The 24,732-nt window shown below is 36.6% G+C and overlaps 2 protein-coding genes across 3 annotated transcripts; both read right to left on the bottom strand.

Moving 5' to 3' along the window:
• Positions 1–1,746: 1,746 nt before the first annotated feature.
• LOC306862425 (prefoldin subunit 1-like) lies at positions 1,747–19,309 on the bottom strand. Of its 2 annotated transcripts, none has more exons than XM_079405226.1 (4): positions 19,248–19,309; positions 18,573–18,739; positions 18,398–18,482; positions 1,747–2,615 (listed from the first exon to the last, which is right to left on the bottom strand). In XM_079405226.1, exons 1-4 carry the CDS (start codon positions 19,278–19,280, stop codon positions 2,532–2,534), a joined length of 369 nt encoding a protein of 122 aa, XP_079261352.1. In that variant the 5' UTR covers positions 19,281–19,309; the 3' UTR covers positions 1,747–2,531. The 2 variants fall into 2 exon arrangements, with proteins under 2 accessions (XP_079261352.1, XP_079261353.1); XM_079405227.1 differs by lacking the exon at positions 19,248–19,309 and adding an exon at positions 19,093–19,241 and having other exon boundaries at positions 2,173–2,615.
• Positions 19,310–19,850: 541 nt separating this feature from the next.
• On the bottom strand, positions 19,851–24,338 carry LOC306862483 (proheparin-binding EGF-like growth factor). Its single transcript, XM_079405299.1, has 6 exons — positions 24,188–24,338; positions 23,634–23,837; positions 22,864–23,044; positions 22,370–22,525; positions 22,186–22,274; positions 19,851–22,102 (listed from the first exon to the last, which is right to left on the bottom strand). The coding sequence occupies exons 1-5, from the start codon at positions 24,228–24,230 to the stop codon at positions 22,199–22,201; spliced, it is 660 nt and encodes a 219-aa protein (XP_079261425.1). The 5' UTR covers positions 24,231–24,338; the 3' UTR covers positions 19,851–22,102; positions 22,186–22,198.
• Positions 24,339–24,732: the final 394 nt, after the last annotated feature.

The raw sequence follows: 24,732 nt of genomic DNA on the forward strand, positions 1-24,732 counted from the left end.
AAGAGCTGTGTTCATGAAGCAATGGGACGTCTCCGAACCACAGGGCCCTTAAAAAACAGAACATGTGGGGTTATTCTTCAGGGGAAAAGACTTTTAAACGGTTATCTAATAGACAGTTATCTTAAAGCTTTAAAGTATTCATCTTCTTCTTAAGAAGTGTGTGGTCTATAGCGGAAAAATGTGAACTGCATTGTTGTAGCTGTTAAAGAGCATCAAAGTTAGGTTAGATAACCCCTCCTGCAGTCCCCGGTGTGTACGGTAGATGGACCTCAGTAGATCCATAGCTAATAGCTAGCAATACAAACCTTAGGTGCAAACTTTCCACTGTACTCTTGGACGCAGCCACATAGCAATAATGAACACGTGACTTCACATGGTTCACACTTAGATGTGACAGATCTGTGGAGTTTTCTATTCATTTCTGTGGCCAGTAAAGGGCGCTACACATCAACTACTGAATATATTTTTACAGTCTATGGCGTGAATGTGGACTAGAGCCGATACAGCTGATCTGCATCTAATATTTTTCCAAACAATGCCAGTAAAAGCAGACAGGGTGACCAGGATCTTTGTAACGACCCAGTGTACATCCACTTAGCCTATAACACAGATACTTACCTAATAAATCTATAAATGGAAATGAATATGTTTGAGATAGAGCTATATTCTGAGATTCTAACTTACTCTACATAACTATGTAATAATAAATTACAGGACTGGGGCAAAAACAAAAACTTATCGGTACTTATAAGTACCACAGTTATAGTAAAACTACAAAGGATTTTGTGCAAAATATCAAATATTTCAAGGATTAAATGGCCTACAAGACTTTCACAAAATAGCTTGATTTCAGTCCAGCTAAAATGTTTACATCAAACATAACATGTTGATATTGTTAATGACAGCTATACTATTAAAATCGATTTGGTGATTAAAATTGAGCTGAAAGAAAATTAACTGTAAACATTAGATGAAAACCTTAAACTTGAAAATGAAAAATTCATTGGTAACTAATTTAAATAATTTTGAAGTTTAAGTAGTAAAATTATAAAACTGAAAGAAAAACATTTTTCAACGGAAGCCAACGGAAGTAAGCGTTTTTCTGTGGATGTGCGAGACTTCCGGTTCATTTCCCGCCTAGGGAAATAACGAGAAGAATAACAGTAACGTGCAGTAAACGGTAAAACTGTTTGCGCTACAAAGTGTGTTCATAATTAATATAATAAATAAACATAATATGGTAAGACACACCAATTTGGTAATATCAAGCAGCAAAACGAGCTAAAAATAGCTGGAAGCCGATGGCACGGGAAGCCAGACCCATAAAATTTACAAATGGCCGCGTCCACTCTTACTGAAGGTAATATACCAGGTGGATATAGAAATATTTATATAAAAAAATTACAAAAACACAAAATTACTAAACAAGATTGAAAATGCTAATAGAAACTACAATTATATATAAATTATACTAAAATAGCACTAATAGAAAGACAAACTATTACTTTAGTCTGACTGAAAACAAACTTTTAAGCTGCACATGAATGCATGCACTTAATTAAACTAATATACATAATATACAACACTTCATGTATACATATTTTACAGCAGAATGCTGCGACTGACCGTTCAGAATGAAGTAGTGATGAGTGCCATGTAAACATTAGGTCCAAACATTGATCCAAAACTAAAACCTCATTGGGTGGCATAACAATGACCTCATTAATTACAAATCTTCACATTTAGAAAGATTCTCTATTCCTTTATTTATGCAATTCGTCGACTTCTGAGGAAGTAGGATATCAAGCAGACAAACATCTGCATCACGAATGAATGAGACGCAGGCCGGCACACAGGAAATACACAGGAAAGGCTGTCTGGAGAAGATTTAAGCAGAAGTATGGGGAAATTCTCTTTTTCCAGTTTCAATTTTCACAGGCTTATGCAACAAATTTCTCTCAGAGACCAGCCTAGGATCAGAAGAACGCAAGAAAGGAGACACAGACACGAGATGAGGGGGGAAAGAGGATGTCCAGAGGGACTAACAGGAAACCAGTGATGTAGAGGCACAAACACCGCAATCCCACAGCAATGAAGTACTACATCCTTCAGATCATATCTAAATTATTATTCTGAGGCCTCTATGACACACATACACACAGATTTGTCTTTAAACAGTCACCTTTATTACCATGTTAACACCTGCTTACATAATTTTTTTTTTGTATTTTTACAAAACCATAGAAAAAAAGAACAGTTGAACAAAACAATAACTTAAACAGACCTATAAAATACTCAGGTGTCAGAGATCACAAAAATCAGTATTAGACAGACGGTCAACAGTACATTCATTTTTAACTATTAATCTAAATAAACTTCCTGTGTTCAGCTGACAAATGACTCCCACAAGCTTGGCGGTCACGAGTATTCTCGAATACATGCAAAAGCATGTTCAAACCAAGGGCATGGTGTACAAAGGTGATGGAGAAGTTTTTTTTTTTTTTTGGCGCGTGGATGGTTGTGGGTGCATTTTACTGGGCCCTCCTGGACATCAGCATCTCTCTGATGTTGTCCTCCGCATCTTTAACGCTGCGCTCCAGGTACGTCTTCTTTTGCTGTGGAGAAAACAATGGGAAAAGACAGAAACAAGTTGGTTATAACTTCAAGTTCGGAAACATCAGAAGGCTTTTCTGTCTAAGCACACCCTTTTACTCCTCAAACTGCATGACAGAGCTAGTAAAATTCTTTGTGATAAGATAAGATGATCTTTTTTGGATCATGTTCAAAGACGGTTTTAACACTAATTAAACTTTGATTGCTCAGGTTGAGTAAGGTTAAAGTTTCAGAGTGTCTAAATACAAAAAAAAACTTTCCTTTTTCAGTCAGATCATTTCTGACCATCAAAACAAAGGTGCTGCATGCTAGAGAACGTTTAAAAGGACTGTTGTTACACAACACGTGCCAGGATGTGAAATCAGGCTGACACCTGGTTAGTGGCCGAGATACTCTGCAGTTACAGGCCTCTACCTGAAGTCCTCCGTCAATGTGTTGCAAAAGAAGTGAGTCAAATGCACAGTTCGCATCAACACACACACAGACTCAGAAAACCTTTGCCCCAGGCGATGTGGCACCATCTCAAACACAAGATAAATAAGAAAAAAGCCATTTTTGACATAACCCAAACATATCACATTATGAAGTCATTTATTATTCTTGATCAAGCGCAAAGCTTTTTTATATCTTGCATCACAATTTCAAGATCAAGGTTTGAGACGTCACAAAAGAACCAAAAGTGTGCTGGACTGTCCTTCTATGTGGTTGTAGGTCGAAACATGTGGCTTGTGGGCCGACATCTGTGTAATGATTAAAGTATAGGCATGTGTTTACATCTGTAACCAAGCATTACTGCACATTAGCTCACTGCTGTCTGGGAACCCCACCCTTCCTCCATCCCCCCTCAGTCACACACGACTAGCTAGATTCTCAAAAGACAAGTGATATGACAATAACTTTAAAGTGAAAGTTCACCCAAAAACTACATTTCTGTATCAATTACTCATCCTTATGGCGTTCCAAACCTGTAGGACTTTCAAACACAAATGAAGATGTTTCTAATGAGATTATTCGAGAGACTTCTGTCCTGTCATTGAAAGTTCATTCCATCAACAACTGGACAGTTTAATAAGTTCATAAAGAGATTGTAAAAGTAGGTTTTTAGGTGCAGTTACATTTACCAATGTTTGGCGAATTTTCAAAATCCAGTCATTTCAATAGGAATCCACGTGATCTTAAATTTTGTGTGAGAACAAAAGCTCTCCCCACACAGATTTCGCAACTGGTTCTATTTGGTTACATGGATTCACCGAGTTAACCAATGCAAAGTGATTCTGCATGACCCACTTAACGCAAAGCAAAATCTTTCATCCTCACACAAAATTCCCAATGCTGTTAATTCCTATTGAAATGGCTGGAACTGACCCATAAAAACTCACCAAACAAAGGTAAATGTGATATTTAGAAAAGTTACATTTAACGGTGTTGCATTGTGGGCGACCCAAGTTCGAATCCCGGCTCGAGTACCTTTCCCGATCCCACCACCCTCTCTCTCCCACTTCACTTCCTCTCTACTCTACACTGTCCTATCTTAAAGACAAAATGCCAAAAATTTAAAACTTAAATTAAAAAAAAAGAGAGAAAAGTTACTTGTGTAGGTATGGTTGATGACCCATTTTTTGTGTTAAGGTATGGTTACATTTGCTGATGTTTGGCAAATTTGAATGGGTGAAATCCAGTCATTTCAATAGGAATCCACGCAATCGCGAATTGCATGTGAGGATGAATGATTTCTCCACACAGATTTTGCAATGTGGATTCACATTGAACAACAGGACGTTGCTTGGTTTGAAAGTGACTTCAGTGTGAGATGCTTCTTAAATTGGCATGGTACTGATAATACAGACCTTTTTGGTTCTTGAAATGAAGCGATTGTGTCTTAAATTTGTCGATTAAATTTTTACAATCTCCTTTTTGAAGTGGTTTTGGAGGAATGGATTTTCAATGGAGGGACAGAAATCTCCTAAGTTTCACTTAAAAAAAAGGTTCAAAGATGAATTATAGATTTGGAACAACATGAGGGTGAGTTACAGAATTGAAACTTTTGGTGGCTTAGAATAAAAAAAAAAAGAAGCTAATTCTTTGTTTCACTGGGTTTTGAGTGCATTGTCTTGTTTTTCTAGTAACATGTACACGTGTTGATTATTGCATGAAAAGAGAGGTATTTGGTTGCGCTTTTATTCATACAAGCATATTTTCCATTCAACTATGCCAAATGTGTCACAAATAAGCAAAACAAGGATGTGGAATGAGACAAATATCCAAACTTTGTCCTATAAAAAGCAAGGGCCAATTGTTCATTGAAGAGAAGGTTTATTTTCGGAACCTCGTCCGGCCTGTTTACGTAAAACTGCTTGTGTATTTTGGGATTTTTGTATGTGCGTTTGTAGATGCAGATGATACAGGTTATCAACATGCTTGCTTGTTTTTAATGAGAGGGTGAGGTCTGATGGGTTTTTCACATCATGGCATATGTTTTGTGATAAGTCTGCATGCCATAAGGAGGAGGGTCATTTTCACTGAGCAAGCATGATAAGAGATACGACAACAATTGATATCAGCGTGCCCATACCTCCCCACAGAAAAAAACAGCCATTTATAGGTCACAGTGTTGGAAAGGCAGAGAAAAGGTCATGAAAATATTTCAGAGGGCAGAAAATTACACAGGAGGGAAAACAATGGCCAACAGGGGTGCACGGAATGTTGCATTACCCTCTCCATCAATCTGACAGAGTTGGACGAGTGGCATCAAAAAGACACTGTTAACTACTAACATTCAAATGTTTGGGGAGAAAGACGCCTTTTATGCTCAACAAGGCCATATTTATTGATCAAAAATACAATAAAAACTGTAATATTGTGAAATGTTATCAGAAATTAAAAATAACTTTTTTTATTTGAAGTTATTTACAAATGAAATTTATCTTTGTGATTGGAAAGCTGAATTTTCAGCAGTCATTCCTCTAGACTTTACTGTCAAATGATCCTTCAGAAATCGTTATGCTGAGTTTGTGCTCAAAAACATTTCTCATTATTATCAATGTTGAAAACAGTTGTGAAGCCCAATATGTTTGTTACATTTGAAAACACAAAGCATGGCCTGTGCAGTCCCATTCCTGAGCAAATGAGTTGATTCTTTTAATAAATCATTCTAAAAGACTATTGGTTTGAATCAGCTGCTGCACTGAAGAAGATAAACATTTATTCCTGTGGTTTATTTACTGATTTATCTGGTTTGTGTTTTGGGTGGGGCACGTATGCTATAAAAACAGCACTGGAACGTGAGCTGAATAACTGAAGGGGAATCCTCTTCCCTGTATGCTCTGTGAATCATATGCAAAAGAAAAGAAGCTTCAGAGACGCATGGAAAATTCAGCAGAAGACTGTTTGTGTTGACTACTATTATACCCGTGTTTAGGCAAGCTGAAACTAGCTGTTAAGTTCAGGAACAGAAACGATCCTAACTAAGCGCCGTTTGCCTCCTACACAGCTCGACTGAGCTGAGTGTAAAACAATCAATCTTTTGACTCCATGAATGTCCTGCTTGGTATATTGAATGTGTGTGTCTTTCTCAGTTTTGGACATCTTCTCTATGAAATGTAACCATTTAAATCCAGCCCCCCCAAAATTATAGTAATTTTAACTGTGAAAGACTGGTAAAATGCAACAGTAAAAACTTTTGTTTAATGGCAAGTTCTCTCACTATATACAGGTAACATTTCAGAGTAAAACACTTTTAAATGTAGAATTTATGGGGAAAAATCAATGCATATTATCATTTACACTGAAAACCCTTAAACTGACATTTCCAGAATTCCCTGTATGACACTTCACACGTTTTTTTTTGTGTCTCTTATAGTTTGTATGTTTCTTACACTATGTATGTTAGGGTTTTATTTTACAACTTAAGTAAATTAATGTTTATTGCATAATTTTATTGCTTTGTATTTGCCTATGTGACACTGTGCATATTAGTATTTACCTCAGAAAAGCTACTTATGATTCTTAGTGTGTCTGTTATTAATTGTGATTTTCAGTATATTTTAAATGTTTTAGTAGAAGTGTGTTCTGGCAAATTCTTTAGAAAATTACAGGTTGTTCTGTAAATATGCGTAAATATTTACTGTACTTATTGTTACAGAATTATACTGCCATCTGCCATAAATTTAACAGGATAATTTTTACAGCACACACAGAGAAAACTTGATTTCTGAATTCAGTTGTGACACTTAAAATAATCTCAACAGTAACAATGGAATATTAAAAGTCATCAGGAACAGAAAAATAAATTAAATTAAACATATAAGATCAATCGATGCACCAAATTCAGGACTAAACCGGTTATCATCAAAGGTATGAGTCCAGCAGTTAATGGGGATTCCCCTTTGCCCAAACACGTGTTATGGAAACACTATTCTCCATGCGGATAATGATACCTCAGAAGACTGACCTTCCCAGAACAATGCGGAAGAAGGCACAAAGAGAGGTCTTGTGGCTCTCTCTTCTGCGGTTCGCTCTGAATCAGGCTGCAGAAGCCTTCATTGTTGTGGCCTGAATGGATCCTCTCATGGGAGTGAGGGCCGCCTATAGTGACTTCTGTCAGAGCACAGATGACAGGGCAGATAGTCTGCGCAGACACCGCCGTAAAAGAGCCCTTTGTTGTTGCCGGCTCCGCTACGAGAGGCAGAGGTGACGCTTCTGAAAAGCGCTGACCTGCCGCAAAGGGAACGGATGAGCGGCAAAGAAGAGTTGCAGATCTTCATGTGTTAAGATTCAGCTTTAGCAAAGTATAACACAAATAACTGCAAAAGGAATGTGGCTGCAGCAATATAATTCTAGAGAAATGGAGGTGGAAGATGCCTCGGGGTGAAATGCTTTATTTTGACGTGAAAGCACAAACTGGCTTTGAGCTGCAGGAATGTTTGTCTTGCAGAAACAAAAGGTGTATTCTTAGGAGTGCCGCTGAAACAGGAACTTTAGTTGTATCTGGTGCACTGGCCTTGAATGCAGCAAAGATAAACTGTAGTTTTGATTGTTGTTATTATGATAATTACAGAAACACCTACATAAAAATGGAGGGGTGAGGAATCCATGAATGTCAGTTGCGACAGTGTGGTGGACATGGCAAATGACAAGGCAAAGTCCCCTCTCTGCGTTTGGTTTTTTATAGTCCAATATAAATTCATGCTTCATTTTATGTTTACACTGTTTCCAGAAGCATCAATAACCTCACGCTATCAACAAGAAAAGATTTATGAAGGATCATGTGACACTTAAGAATGGAATAATTGCTGCAGAAAATTCAGTTTTGCCATCACAGGATAAACTAAATATTAAAATATAAAACAGTTATTTTAAATTGTAGAAATATTTCATTTTATCACCATTTATTTTTGATCAAATAAATGCAGCCATAGCAAGTATAAGACTCTTCTTTCAAAAACATTAAAGGATCTTACCAACCGCAAACATCTGAACGGTGGTATATTTTTTGATAGACAGAAAAACTAAATAAATAAACTAAATAACCTAATATTAAATAAAAAAAAAACATTTTAATTTAGATTTTTAGAGATGCATTACACACAATTATTTGTTTTATTTTCTCTTCCAAATTCTTTGAGCATGCACTAAAAAACGTCCCTGCCAAATTTGACGGGCACTCTTAAAAAGAAAGTATAATTCTGTGACACTGCCAAGCTCAAGGGTACAAAGCCAAATGAGGGGCAGCACAGCGGGTGTGAGGAGACCCATCATGCGTCTCAAAGAAGATGTGGGCATGAAAGTGCCATGTAAGGACATTTGTCCCATGCACTGACACCCAAGCCATGCAACTAAATCTGCAGCATCTCCCTCCCGCTGCCTCTGGAGTATTAATAACAAGCTTCTCACATCTTTCACTGCAAATGCAGCAAACAATACCCTGGTGAGACTCAGGGAAGGGGGCTGACAGATCCATAACAGCCCTGTCAACAGGTTTTCTCACACGCTTCACAACAGACCCTCCCCCCGCTGCGGGCACACAGCCCACCTGCATCGCGGGCCAATTATGAGCTCATAATGGAACCAGCAGTGGGGTTATTGTCACCCCAGGAGTCATCAGTCATGTATGGGGATCACGAGGGTGGTGAGTAGGCCAAGGCGACGCTCAGATGCTGACAACATCGTGTTACCTCGTAACGTATTGCTTTGCGTCTGGGCTGAGTGAATACAGAGGCCAAAGGAGCCATGAGTTCATTTGCTCCCTGTGGTCTAAATGCGGTCTCAGTATGTACTAGGCGGAAAATGGCAGCTATGCGGTTTGACTGTACACGGGCGTTAAAAAAGCAAGGAGGCTTCTGAAACATTTGTGTGACTCAGGGGTTGTCTTTCAAATGCTAACAATCACCATCATTATATCGGTGCCCTTAAGAGCCAATTCACACTGCACCGACAGACGCCAACAAACAAGTTCGTCTCGGTTTTGTTTGATCAGTGTGTTACCCCTCTTGGCATCTGTTGGCATTGGTTGGCGCTTGTTTTCACTAACTGAACATGTAAAATCGGCGTTTGTCGGGTCTTGGAATGTCTGAGAAGTGACGAACTGTATTCGGTTGGCTACCAACGCAGTGTGAATTGACCTTAAAACCAACAATTGATTATGACGTCTGGATAAGTGGAAAACGTGTGTCTGGGGCAGAATTCACAGACAAGAATGCATTTTTTTAAAGCTCATCTTGAAAACAAAGAAGCTCGAACCTTGTTCTAGCACACAAGCTTCTGTATTTACCACGTGTGATGCGCTTTATGTATGCATGTCAATCATTGTTTATGCAAATGAAAGACTAGCTTAAAGATAAGCGATTGTGCCTCTTTACAAGATTTAGATTCATATAAATGACTTGATTCATATAGATTAATTTTTCTATGCCTTTATGATCTTTTGTGTGTTTTAGTTACAGTGGGGCAAATAAGTATTTGATGCACTGCCGATTCTTCAAGTTTTCCCACTTACAAAGAATGGAGAGATCTGTAATTTTCATCGTAGGTACACCTCAACTGTGAGAGACAGAATATCCAGAAAATTGTAATCCAGAAAATCACATTTTGAATTGATTTTTGAATAATTTCCATTTTATTGCATGAAATAAGTATTTGATACAATAGAAAAATAGAACTTTGGTAGAGAAACCTGTGTTTAAAATTACAGAGGTCAGACGTTTCCTGTAGTTCTTGACCAGGTTTGCACACACTGCAGCAGGGATTTTGGCCCACTCCTCCATACAGGTCTTCTCCAGATCTTTCGGGTTTTGGGGCTGTCGCTGGGCAACACGGAGTTTCAGCTCCCTCCATAGATTTCCTATTGGGTTCAGGTCTGGAGACCGGCTATGCCACTCCAGGACCTTGAAATGCTTCTTACAGAGCCACTCCTTTGTTGCCCTTGCTGTGTGTTTGGGGTCACTATCATGCTGGAAGACCTAGCCACGACCCATCTTCAATGCTCTTACTGAGGGAAGGAGGTTGTTTCCCAAAATCTCGTGATACATGGCCCCATCCATCCTCCCGTCAATACGATGCAGTCGTCCTGTCCCCTTTGCAGAAAAGCACCCCCAAAGCATGATGTTTCCACCCCCATGCTTCACGGTTGGGATAGTGTTCTTGGGATTGTACTCATCCTTCTTCTTCCTCCAAACACGGCGAGTGGAGTTTATACCAAAAAGTTATATTTTGGTCTTATCTGACCACATAAACTTCTCCCACGCCTCCTCTGGATCATCCAGATGGTTTTTGGCAAACTTCAGACGGGCCTGGACATGTGCTGGCTTGAGCAGGGGGACCTTGCACACGCTGCAGGATTTTAATCCATGGCGGTGTAGTGTGTTACTAATGGTAACCATTGAGACTGTGGTCCCAGCTCTCTTCAGGTCATTGACCAGGTCCTCCAGTGTAGTCCTCCCCTTTCTCAGGATCATTGATACTCCACGAGGCGAGATCTTGCATGGAGCCCCAGTCCGAGGGAGATTGACAGTCAACTTGAATTTCTTCCATTTTCTAATAATTGCGCCAACAGTTGTTGCCCTCTCACCAAGCTGTTTGCCTATTGTCCTGTAGCCCATCCCAGCCTTATGCAGGTCTACAATTTTGTCCCTAGTGTCCTTAGACAGCTCTTTGGTCTTGCCCATAGTGGAGAGGTTGGAGTCTGATTGATTGAGTGTGTGAACAGGTGTCTTTTATACAGGTAACGAGTTCAAACAGGTGAAAATTCATTCATCTACAAATTAAGTTTGAATGTAATGAGTGTTGTTTACATGCAGTAGAGAGCGCTTGCATGCTGAATATAAGCAACAAAGCTCGTATGCTGAATGTAAGCTCTGTAAAATTACAGTTGAACCCCTCATGTCAAATGGACTATTTTACCGATGTCCTTGCTACGTTTCTGCATTGATCGTGGTAATATCCTTGCTGTCTATGGGAGGGTCAGAGAGCTCTCAGATTCCATCAAAAATATCTTCATTTGTGTTCCGAAGATGAACGAAGGTCTTAGGGGTTTGGAACGACATGAGGGTAATTAAATGGCAGAATTTTCCTTTTTGGATGAACTAACACTTTAAGACACTTTAACTCTAAGAGGTCATTATTTTTAAGAATTTGTAAATATTTTAAGGAAGTTTTGTCCTAAGAACAATCTTATGAAAAAAAGATAAGAACATTATTTAACATTATATAACATTTTCTTACATGTATTTTTAAGTCGGAAAATAAGAAGAAAATAGCAGTTAAGAATAAATTTCTTTAAGGTGTCATCGGGTTTACAAGGGACTTCTTACGAAGGGGTTGGGCTGCACCATCAGGGAAGCCCTGGGCCTCTTTCCAGGAGTCACCAGCCCTGCATTTATTCAGGATGATGTTGCAGCCGAGCCTGGAATTACACCCAAACTGCCCAGCGCACCACAGCCAAAGACAGACAGGCCCAGACACGACGCAGAACACACACAAAGCTCAGAAATACTGCATATGAGTGAACGCCCATGATCGCACAGCCCTCATGCACACTTCAGGTACACTTCCTCTCAGCTCATTTGCCTTTTAAATGTACAGTTCCTGCAAACAATGTAAATAGCTATAAGTGAAGCAACGGATGCACATATGCAAAGTTGGGAAGTAGATGAGTAATTGATTAGTTAAATACATTATTCAAATTATGTAAACCGATTTACATTGACATCTTGGATAAACAAGGAAATGCATTACCCACATCACTCTGACATCATACGTGTGCAGTGTCACTCAAAGCAGATGTAGCTAAAGTTTATAGACTACCTATCAAGGTTTGGGGCCTGTTTTTAAAACAAGTCTCTTATGCTCACCAAGGCTGCATTTATTTGATCAAGTATAGAGTAATCTGAATTTTTGACAGCCATAACTCCAGTCTGATTAACTGTTTAATATTTAATAATTATGGCTTAATTGTTTTGTGAAAATCATGACACTTTTTTTTTTAAAGAATTCTTAGATGTATAGAAATTTTAAAAAACAGACTGAAATAAAAATATTTTGTAACAAAAGTCTTTACTGTCACTTTTGATTAACTGAATGCTGAATTTAATACTTTACAAGTATCAATTTCTTTAAATAAATCATACTGACCCCAAACATTTAAATGGTAATGTATATTTATAAATAGTTATTAAATCTTCATTTTAAATTTAATTGTAATTTAAAACATTTATTATAAAATTTAAAACTCATAATCAATTAAAAACGGCCATCTCTACTATAAAAAAATAATTAAGACAAGTATTGTATATAAAAAAGAAAGGATTTAGTGTCTATACTCTATACTTCTGATACTTGATGTTCATAGCCAAAGGGTAAATACTTGCACAAGGTCATGACTTGATCAAAAAGAGATTTGATCTACATGTTCAAGTTCTGGAGAGAGATGAAGCGATGATTCTGCATGACACATCAGACCCAGACAGATGAAAAGGGAGGTAGACTACTGTACCTCATCTACTAAATGTCTCACTGCATTACAGGTCACATCGCTTTATACAGTTATCTCAAGGGGCTGTGACACAATTTGTCTGCACTGATAACCCACATTCTGCTTAAATATGATCAATGTACTGTTGACATGAGGTGGGATAATACTGAAAAATGAGTGAATTTTACAGTAATCAAGACATTCATGGACTGATTAAAAGTTTATTTAGTCTGATAAGCAATTGGATCATTCTTAAAGCATCACTAAACCAACATTGTGCATTGTCTAAAATTACCAGTATTTTTAGAACACGGGTTTAAATTCCCATCATAAGGAAATAAATGCTTCCTCTCATCCTTGTCATGAAATTTTCCAAACTTGCATAGTCTTAAAATATCTTTCAGGCATAATGAATAGAAGCACTTCTCTTGCTGTGACACATCGATGACAGGCTGCACTGCTTCATTAAAACATTGCACCTGACCGGGGTCATATCTTGAGTAAGAAAAATGCAAATATGAGGAAGTTTTCAGCAAAAGCCTGCTGTATCCCACTCATGTCAAGCAAGTTAAAAATACCTGCACTGATATGAAAGCTGTTTGACACAGAAGGCCTCTGATCAGAAAGCAGGACCTCCCATGAGGCTACAGGTGGTCCACACACGCACCTGAGTTTCAGGTAAACACCTGAACAGCTGCCTTTTCTCTCTGTCATTGACATCAATGAGAAGCATGTGAACGCTTTTGTTCACTTTGTGACTGATGTGGTCACAAACTCAAAGCTCAGGATTTCAGCTTCATGTGCTGCATAACGGTGTGCTAGTGTTACACAGAGGGTCTGAAATAAACACCCATTAAGCACCAAATACAGTCAATTTTGTATTTGGTTAGTAATTTTGCAAGCACAAGCAGTGTCGTAATTTCATTACGGACTGGATACTTAATATAGTAATATGCATTTGAACAATGACCACAGAACAAAGTGTAATGCGACGTACTAAGTGCTTGTGCTGTTTCATGTGTGACAGATGCTTTCTTCAGCTTGTTAATTATGTTTTACTATTATATTCTATATTATGTTCTATGCATATTTTACGTTATAAACTAAAATTAATAGACATATTTCCAATTTGCAAAACTGTTCGTCTTAACAGTGTCACGTGATCCTTCATTCATTTCTTATTATCAAAGCATTTTTGTGGAAATTGTGATATATATTTTTTTTAGGATTCTTTTATGAATAAAAAGTTCAAAAGAACAGCATTTATTTAAAAAATTATAAATGCCTTTGTCACTTTTGATCAATTTAATCCATCATTCATTCATTTCTTTAAAACTTTTGATCTGTAACGATAATTATATTTTAGAAAAACTAAATGTAATAGGATTATAAAATACTTACAGTAATACATACATTCCATACATAAAACAATATAGCTCTTTAAAAGAATGGCTGACTTTTAAATTTGGTTACAGTATAAAAAAAAAAAAAAAAAGGAAGAAGAATGATCAGAAAGAAATCTTTGGACTCTGCCTATAATATCTAAGCTAAATTAGGACGCAATTAGAAATCCCTCAAAAAATGAACAAACAAGCAATCCAATTTCAACCTCAAAAGAGCAGATCATTTAAATTTGAACCTTGAAAAGACCTGTGACAACATCTACGATAGATTGCCCCACAAAAGAAATAACATGATGTGCCACTGCATCAATTGCATCAATCATTTTCATAGAAGCCCACGTCGATGACGACGATGTAATCTGACATCACAATTTCCTACAATGAGTTCTTGGTAAGTCAAATCAAGAATGAATACGTCAGTCCTTTCATCATTTTTTCAGAGTACCTACAAACTTCCAGTGCAGCTTTCTCAGAAACCTCACAAATTCGTCAGTATTTTACAAAAACAAACATGGAGGGTTGGCTGAACTTCATGCCAAATAAAGGAAAAGTGAAGGTGAAAGGATGACACTAATAATATAACATGCAGCATGTGAATGTTTATGAGAAGATAAGTATATGATGAGGGCTCTGTAGCTCATGTAGTTTTACCATAGTGATGGGAACGCTGTGACGTATCATTTTAAGCACACATACCTCCCTCTGAACACACCGTGGAGCTAAACAAGACAGGGCTTCTGCCCACAAACACAGAGCGTGAAATTCTGAGTCTACTTGCAAAACAGCTCAAGGGGAAAAAATAACCACACAAGCATTTGCGTTTCTAAAGAAAGAGAAGTTAAGCATTCCTCCTGTGTAAAGCCACACACACAAGACTAAAATTCTCTGTGCATTAAAACACTATTTATACACCAATCAATGTGCATAAAAAATAAATGTTGTCCAGTGTCATTTGAACCATGACAAAGTAATTTCAATTACTTAAAGCTTTCTGACACTTTTTTCATTTAAGAAGAAGAAAAACTATAGGTATAATCTGGCTACAAATACAAGATATAGGTTCTATTTACACCTATTAACATCGTCTTGGGTGATCTGATCACGAGTGGTCAACCTAAATGCATTACCACTTACACCATATGCACTTTAAATGAATCTCCTGTGACCACTTGTGATTGAATTTCATTTCATGAGTACACATAGCAAAACAGTATTATTGTGAAATATTAAAATTAAAATTTTATGTTTGTTTTTTTAAGTTTATGCAACCACTCCAGCGGTCAGTGTCACATGATGTTTCAGAAATTATTTGAATATGCTGATTTGGTGCTCAAGAGACATTTTTTTTAATAATCAGTGTTGAAAATAGTTGTGCTGCTTAATATTTTTGTGTAAACCGTGATACATTTTGTCTTAAATAGAAATATTTCATAACATTGTTACTTTTGCTCAATTTAAAGCATCCTTGCTAAACAAAAGCATCAATTTCCTTGAAAAAAAATCCTTATTGAACCCACATTCTTAACAGTTGTGTAAAGCACAAAACAGTAAAATAACAATTATATTAATGCTAATATATTTCAAAAAATGAAAACAAGGTCTGCAACATATCCCAATATTATTTTAGCTATATCTGAATTGTATCATTGCTATTTTTAAACACAAACATGATGATTGAAATGGACTAATTGGTTATTTACAAAAATATATCAAATCCATTCACAGAACTTCAGATATGATCTATATATAGTTTCTTAACTTTTACCCAAAGAAAATTAGCTGTGTCGCTGCATACAGCATACTAAAGCTGTTCTGTGCAATCTGTATATGTATTTTACTTGTGCTGTCAAACAAATACTTGCGATTAATCGCATCCAAAATAAGTTTTTGTTTACATAATATGTGTACTGTGTATATTTATTATGTATATATAAATACACACACATGTATATTTAAGAAACATAAATTTAAGAAAAATAGGTTACATTTATATATTAAATATATTTATATATGATACAATTTATATAAACAAATATACACATAAATACATGTAAATATTTTCTAAATATATGCTGTATTTGTGTGTCTATTTATATATTAGGGCTGTCAATGTTAACGTGTTAATGCATGTGATTAATATTTAATATTTTAGCGCAAATTAATCGTTTGATCCCAACTTTTTGCCGGTATCGCAGCACGGAAGGAAATCATTGCCTGCGTCCCACGCTATCCATCCTAAATTCTATGCGATATTAGTAAAAAACCTTAAAAGAACAGCATTTATTCAAAATAGAAATATTTTCTAACAATAGAAGTCTTTACTATCAATTTTATCCATTTAACACATCCTTGCTGAATAAAGTTTATTGAACTTTCTTTAAACTTTTTTAAAGTATCTTTAAAAAAGAAAGAAAAACATTTCTGACCCCAAACTTATGAATAGTTTATATTGTAACACAAAATCTCTATTTTGACTAAACACTGTTCTTTTTAACTTTTTATTTTTTCAAAATATCACAGGTCCCAAAAAAATACAGTATAAAAAATTTAATCAAATAAAAAAGCAGTACAACAGTTTCCAACATTGATTAAAAATCAGCATATTAGAATGACTTCTAAAGGATCATGTGACTCTGAAAATACTGCTTTGCTTCACAGGAATTAATACAATTTTAAAGTATATTAAAATAGAAAGTTTATTTTAAATTGCAATAATATTTCATAATATTATTTTGTGAAATAATATTCAGTATTTTTTTATCAAATAGATACAGCCTTGATGAGCATAAGAAACGTCTTTAAAAAACTTTATTGATCCAAACTTTTGAACTGCAGTGTATTTTACAGTAAAAATGTTTTCTCAGGTAACCTGAAATGTACATCATTTAGTTACATCAAGGGTCAAATCAAATATAAATAACACATTCAAGTTAAAAGTTACACACTTTTTTGCGTTCATGCTGTACAGGTCTGGTATAAAGGATGCTTTTGCTCAGGTGCCCGAAATATCCGGCCAATAGAGAAAAGTTTTGCTCAGCAAGAAAAACAATTAGAGGGAACATTGCTCCCACGGGTCCTTAAATTTGAGTTTTTAAGGCCTTAGACAGTTTTAAATACGTTAAATGGTATAAGAAATAATTTTTTAAATTGCCTTAAATTAAGAATTCTGCAGATACCTTGTAAATAGTCAAATAAAAGTCTTTCCTTGATATTCATTGATATTTGTGTATTGAAAATGTTTTTGATTGACATTTATGGTCTTTATTTTATTTGGGCTAGTTAAATACATTTTCGGGCTACCAAAATCTGAAGAGTACCTGCCCGAAGGGCTACCAGGAATTTAGAAATGTTGCGATCCCTGCAATGTGATGCAGAGGTTAGAAACATATTCCAGACAGAATGGGCTGAATTAATGAGGAAAGTCATAGAATTAAAATATACAACATTAACGTTTTGAAAGGCCACTTTTTTGTGTGGTCTACGTCACTTTCTAAAAGGATAATTAATCTTTTAATTGTTTATTTGGGGCATTTTTATTTTGGCTTTTTCTCAGAAAATATTGCTACATAATTAGTGACTGATTATATGAATTAATGAGCAAATCATGTAATTATTAAGATTTTAAAAAATATTAATTGAGAGTCCAAATTCCTACTCAATGTGTCACATAATGACATTATTAAAACAACTTATCCACTACCTGGTAAGAACATCACAACATGAATTACAATTAAGTGAACATACAAAGTTCATTTAAACACTTTTTTGGAGATTTGTAACATTTAATTAAAAAAATAATAATAATTCCCACAAAAATATTAATTATATTTAAATTTTCATCACTGATTTTATGTGCATTCAGCCAATATATTACACAGCTAATGGCTCTATCAAAACAGAAAGATAATGAATAAACTTTTCTGGGGGGGAAACACAACTTTGCTGCCACAGCATGCTTCCTCAGATTTGATGGTGAACTTTTGAACCCAGACATTTACCTGATGAAAGTCACAACTGAAGTAGAACTGTGTGCTTGATGCGTGAAAACAATGACCATTGGTTCTCATGTCAAGCACGCACGTTTGAGCTTCCGTTTACCATATTTAATGTGCATAATATAAAATAAAAATGTACTTTTTAAGTTGAAATAAAATTGTAAGGAGTAAAAAGTACTGTTGTTTCTTCAGAAATGTAATCAAAAAAGTACAAGTAGTCAGTTTAAATTGTACTTGAATAAAGTAAAAATCCCCCAAAATAATGCTTACGTAATCAAGTAAAATTACTCAAGTATTTGACACCTCTGGTGATCGGATCTTAAGAGATGGATGTTAATACCAGATGTAAACATGTAAATAAGTATTCCTGAAAATTAACAGCACCGAGGTGCTGACATGTTTTTGTGCTCCTAACTTACCTCAAGCTCCTTGATCTTCTCATCCGCCGTCTTCTGCTTTTCCAAAAGCTGATTGGCGATCTCATCTTTTGACTGTAAAATGAACCTGGAAAAAAGTGAGAAGGTGGTCAAAACAATGAACAGAGTAAATTATTCTCATTCAAGGCAGATTTTACACCAACAAAAATGCACATACATGCGTCCCGCTCCCTCATACATGCGGGTGCTGTTAGAAAGTGCCATGATCTCTGCGTGCGTGAGGTTGGAGTGCTTCTTCATGCGGCTCAGCTGTTCGATCTGCAGGTCAGCCAGCTTCACCTTTTGCTGGGTGTCAATCATTTTAGCCTGCAGTTCTGCAAAGGCCTGTGGCATACAGATATGAGGATTGCAGTTTGAGTTAAAAGAGATTTTAAACATGTTTGTATTGGATGTGAATGAGGAAGTTATTATAGAGGAACCTGAGGAAGGGTAGTCTTTCTATTTTTGCAAAACATTTTTAATGGTAATCATAGATTGCATCAAAAATATCGTAGTTACGAATAGCCAGCAACAAAGTTAACCAACAATTATACAAAATGAGAGATATATTTTCTAAGCTTACTACACCGTTTCATATATGTATACATATTAATTCACATTAGTAAAAGTGTAATGTCTATTATATTTTGACTTATACCAAAAATCAATCAATCAAAATGAGCAGGTTCATAACGCACCGAGGTTACATGTTGGTATATCACATTGCTTTTACAGTTCTATACCATAATTGTAATTTAGCTGAGCTTAAAAACACCTTTACTTGCTAAATTTATAACGACGAAGCAATAGAACCGTTTAGTTTCAATGAATAAATCTGTAAACCCCTTTTTACCTTCTTTAACTCGAGGTCTATGGGAGCCGCCATGACGGTGAGTAGAATGAGTCACTGCGCATGCGCAAGATGGTCGCAAACCCTAGTGAGAGCACTTCCTAGACAGTATTTTCGGTTTCGAATTAACAGATGGTTCTCAAAAATTCTCTCTAGGTAGGCAGCACGGTATGTTTATAGACACCGCCTCAGTCTCAAAATAGTGCAGCACAGGAATCACACAATCCACAAATGAAAATATATTAAACGTGTTTAAAACTTAAGTATTTAATGGGATGTGAATGTAAGTGTAAATATGTAATGCTGTTACAGTGGCAATGCCACAAATGTTTCAAAAGCATATCATTTGTACTGGCCGTTCTACTTTTACAGCCAATTTAGCACTATATCTGGAATGTTTCACCTCAGTGAGACATTGCTCAACAATTTCTTTGTAATTATCAAGATGTATACAAATGTATACGAGATGTAACTAACTAGTCACAACTAACATTTGTATGCACTTAATTTGAGAAAAAAAGTGACAAATATTCTACCAGACCTGAATCTTTCCAGAGTTACTAATATAAACACTGAAAACAAGATCACAGAAGTCACATAATTGTTACATAATTGTTTATTAAAGTAAAACAACAGTAATATCATCGGTTGAAAATGTTTGGTTGTTATTGCTTAAAATTAGTAAATGAAATCATGTTATTTTATACTATACACATAGCACTTAAAATACTTTGATACACTTATTCCATTTTATTTCACTTAATTTAAGCTACACCTTTTCAGTAATACATATAAAAGACCTACAAAGCCCTGCGTCTGTCATTCCTCCACAGTACGTGATTTAACTGATTGCATTTTTAGAGCTCCGCAAATCTGTTTACTTCACAGTTTAACTATAATATTATAAAAATTGTACTGAAGGGTCTTCCATATGTGATTGCAAAGTCTGTCATGCAACTATTTGAACATTTTTTGATTGTATCTATCAATAATAAATATCTATACAATAAAAACACTTTTACAAAACTTACAGTGCATTCAGTACACAAAATTGTTACATATCAAAATAAATAACCAATACATTATAAATACATAATTACAAGTGCTTTGTGGTGTTTCCAACAGTACTATAGATTTAGACTGATGGGAAAAACCAGAAACACCCTTTTTAGAATAAATAAATAAGCAAAGAACAAAAAACAACTTGATTAAAGTTGCCATACATTCATCCGGTTCAGTCCTCTCTGCAGGCCCGGCTCCAAAATCAAATCACTTATGTATGTGTGTGTGTGTGTGTGTGTGTGTGTGTGTGTGTGTGTGTGTGTGTGTGTGTGTGTGTGTGTGTATGTGTATGTGTATGTGTATGTATGTGTATGTATGTGTGTGTGTGTGTGTGTGTGTGTGTGTGTGTGTGTGTGTGTGCTTTCGTCCACTGAAGTGCTACTGGTGTCTGAAGTGGCTCTGCGTATGTGTACAGCCGAACGAGCAACCGTTCAAACTATAGCCAACTTCACTGCACCATTTAGGTGCCGTAACCCCAGGTATGTGTCGCCACATTCTCAGGTTATGAAGAATAAAAAGGGAAAAGTTAATCTCCCAAAATGAAGCAGCAATATCTTCATAGGTAAGTTATTAAAACCGTGTCTAGGGACAAGCGGGCCATCACACTGCTCTGACCTTATCAGCCCATTTGTATTATTTTATTTGATTCGCTCGTCGCTTATGACAGAACAGCTAATCACGATGATCTTGTCTTTGGAAAAGAGTATTTTATTCATTTACGTCAGAAAAAGCGAATTTGTAAAAAATGGCTGTTGCTCTCACTACATTGTTATATTTCGTAAAAGTTTTTCCCACCAACTGGTGAATGACACTGTTACACATAATCATAATTTTTACTCGCATTTGGCACTTGGCGAATGTAAATTTGAACCTTCTAGCACCCCCGTAGGACCGGGCCTGCCTCTCTGTTACCCCTTTTCCACCAGCAGGAACCAGGTGCTAGTTCAGAGCCAGTGCTATTGCCGGTTCAAAGTTGGTTCAAGTGGCGAGCCCTTTAAGAACCGGTTTGCTTTTCCACAGGCTAGAGAGCCACCACAGAGCCAGGTCTTACGTCACTGAATACATCTCATCTTTCACTAGGGTGGCAGTGCCAACCACAACAGGCGTGTTCGAGATCTATCGGCATATGACACCAAAGCATTGCGAGAGCGATCCAAAAGCATAAAGAGCCATCTGCTTTCCAGTCGCTCCCGCAGCATCCTGATGGATCCCGAACAAGTCTAAACACAGCATCAATAATGCATTGCTATTGATGTTCATGGCTTTGCGAACCTAAATTGGCATTAAAAACAATGCGAATCCAACGGGTTTGTGTTTAGCTCAAATATGTTTTCAAATATGGCGGTCATAATTTTCTGTTCATCTTGTTGGTCACGGTAACTCCACCTCCAGCCCCTGAAGCAAGCGGTTCTTACTTCTAGCCCAGCAATGTTTTGGTGCTACTTACGAACCGCATTTCCTGGTTCAGAGCTGGTGCTCTGAAGAACCAGTTTGAAACTAGGCTCTGGCTCCAAACCAGCACTTGAACTGCCTTTGTGGAAAAGGGGTATGTATGTTCTCCACAAGGAGAATAGGTTGAAAAGGACATTGTACTACACATGAAAGCAGCATTCAAAACATCCTTCATGCCAGTGTAGAAAGCCACCATAACTGCAGGACATCAGGGACCAATTTGAACGGGGGCAAGGATTTTTGAAAAGTAATGATCTAGAAATCTAGAAATTGTGCCTCTGCTTACTCCTCAGTCCTCAGTGCTTTCTATCAATGGGTCACATGTTCTTTTGGGTTTCTCTGTCCTGTAAAACAGTAATAAATATGATTTTATATTCATTTTAATATTTAACAAATAAAACCTGAACATTCATTGAGAACTATTTACCTTTCTTCCCTTATCACTTCTGCACTGATGTTGCCTCAAGTTTGACCTTTTCTTCACTTTCTACATCAGCGTCATCTTTTTTGTTGTACCTGTAAGAAAAACATTCTGAATATCTAAGGAATTTTGTAAAACAACAATGGTTTAATGATTACGAATAATATATTGCTGATTCATGGTAACCTACCTTAGTGCCAGCAGAATAGCGATGATTGCGAGACACATGAGGGACAGGACCACTGCTATGACTGCTAGAGCTGTGGTCCGGCTGTAACGCTGTTCCTCCTTAATAACCGGTAGGGTGAATATATGGCATCTCTCTCCTGAGTATCCTGTTTTACATCTGTAAGAAACACCATCCAAAAGATCAAAATTAGTTCAAATGCACAGCAGGAGAATCATATCAAGTAACAAAATAAATTCATTTAGATTAAACTCCTATTCTTTAAAATCTCTAATCGTTTTATTTTTTCACTCTAATTTTATGCTATCCTGATCTACTATTCAAACTGTATATTGTAATATTCCTGATTTTTATATGATTAACTGCTTGTTTTTGTTTCTAACTTGTAAGCCGCTTTTGGATTAGTTTTGGAAGTAAAGGTTAAGCCTAAAACAAAAGAATGTCCTTAATTTGTCGAACAGAAACTGGAAAATGCAAAAGAACTGCATGAAACTCACACACAAGAATGAGTGTTCAACTCCTTCAGATGCTGACACACTCCGTGAATGCAGAAATCTTTGTATTCCTCCAGGCAGGGGTTCTTCTTTTTTCCCTTGCCTTTTCCTTTGCCCTTCCTTTTTCCCTTTTTTGTCTTCTTCTCAGTAGTGGGAATAGCTGACGGATGTTTGGAAAATGCCACTGTTGAGCAAGAAAGAGCGGTGATGTCAGTCCATGATGATCTAATATCGTACAATAGTCTACCTCACTCAGTTCATATATTCACATGTTCGCTAGCATTTCCTGTGGAAGTATACAACACTTAATTTTATTATTTTGAATAATATAATGATATTAACTGGTTTAACGCAAGTAGTCATTCAACCTAGTGGGATTTCAAAATGTGCATTTTTTTATCATTACAATTTTTTATAAAAAAGTACATTATAAAGCAGGCATCCTCAAATCTGGCCCACTCCTGCAGAGTGTAGCTCTAACCCTAATCAAACACACCTGAGCTGCTAATCAGAGTCTTCAAGATCATTAGAAAATCACAGGTAGGTGAGTTTGATCAGGGTTGGAGCTAAACTCTGCAGCAGATTGGCCCTCCAGGGAAGGATTTGAGGAACCCTGTTATAAAGTATATATGATATTATATTTATTGCCCAAATTATATTTTTGGAGTACTTGTGTATGTTTATTCAGAAGATTGATCTTTATCAGCACTGGGCACTGAAACATTGGCTGACCACTTTTAAAAACTGCATTCAGAGAAATGAAGCAAGTCTACCTCTTGGTTGGTTTGAGTCATACTCCACAGAGAGGTCATAATCTTCATCATAATAATCATCTTCATACACATTCGTCTTTCTGTCCATCTGGTCCCCTGTTGTGTTTGTTTTCTCTAGGGTGTTAAAGAGGTTGACCGTTGTTGTTCTGGGTTCGGCACTCTCATACCTGTCCACAGAGGCGCCACTGCACACCTTAAGTAACACTGGAACAGAATAAGACACTTTATATATATATAAAACACATATTTTGTTTATCTTGCATACAGTCAATATGTAAAAGAAAAAAAAAAGGGCAAAATTGAATGGCAAAACTAAAAGCTAACGGTGATTATAAATACGCGTCGCGTGTAGTGTAAAATGTCCAATTAAACCACGGAATAAACAGGGAATAAAATGAGATATGTCAAAATTGGCTAGAACTGCAACTAATATCAACTAATTATAAATTCATATCGCTTGAAAGAACCTCGTGTAACAATTGTTCCTACTAGGCTGGTCCCATGCAAGTTATAACAGCATATTTTATGAAGAAGCCATTGTTTTATACACTTACCGTGACAATGGACGAGACAAATCGCAATTCGTAACGTCTTCATATTGCTTGTAGTATAATCCGAGATATTACAGAATCAGAAGTTGATGCCTCCAGCACCGTCCGCGATCTGGACGCAATGCGCGCGCCTGGGACTGTGTCAAAAGTCTCTTGCGGAGAGCGCGCGCCGGTGCAGTTTTATAGACCCACCACACACACTTCCCTTTTATGAATCACTGGCCACACCTAATCAATCATCAGCAGCAGCACGCAAGACAAAGTTAATATACTGTATTATAGTCCATTGTGTCTAGAGTAGACTGATTGATAATTTGACACGTCAATAATTTAAGGGGACAGCAGAGTCACAGGTTTATTACTGTCTAGTTAATATTAATTAATCAGTTTTAAGGTGGTAACTAGTTTCTAGGTCTAAACTTTCCAAAAACAGATTAAATTTAAAACTGGTATGACCAACTCATGGCTGATGTAGTGGTTATCCACAAATTTGGACCTGCTCTGAGCTTAAGATGAATTTTTAAGCAGTGAACCAATATAGCATCTGT

This window comes from Barbus barbus (genome assembly GCF_936440315.1).
Source record: "Barbus barbus genome assembly, chromosome: 43".
In the NCBI taxonomy this organism is placed as follows: domain Eukaryota; kingdom Metazoa; phylum Chordata; class Actinopteri; order Cypriniformes; family Cyprinidae; genus Barbus; species Barbus barbus.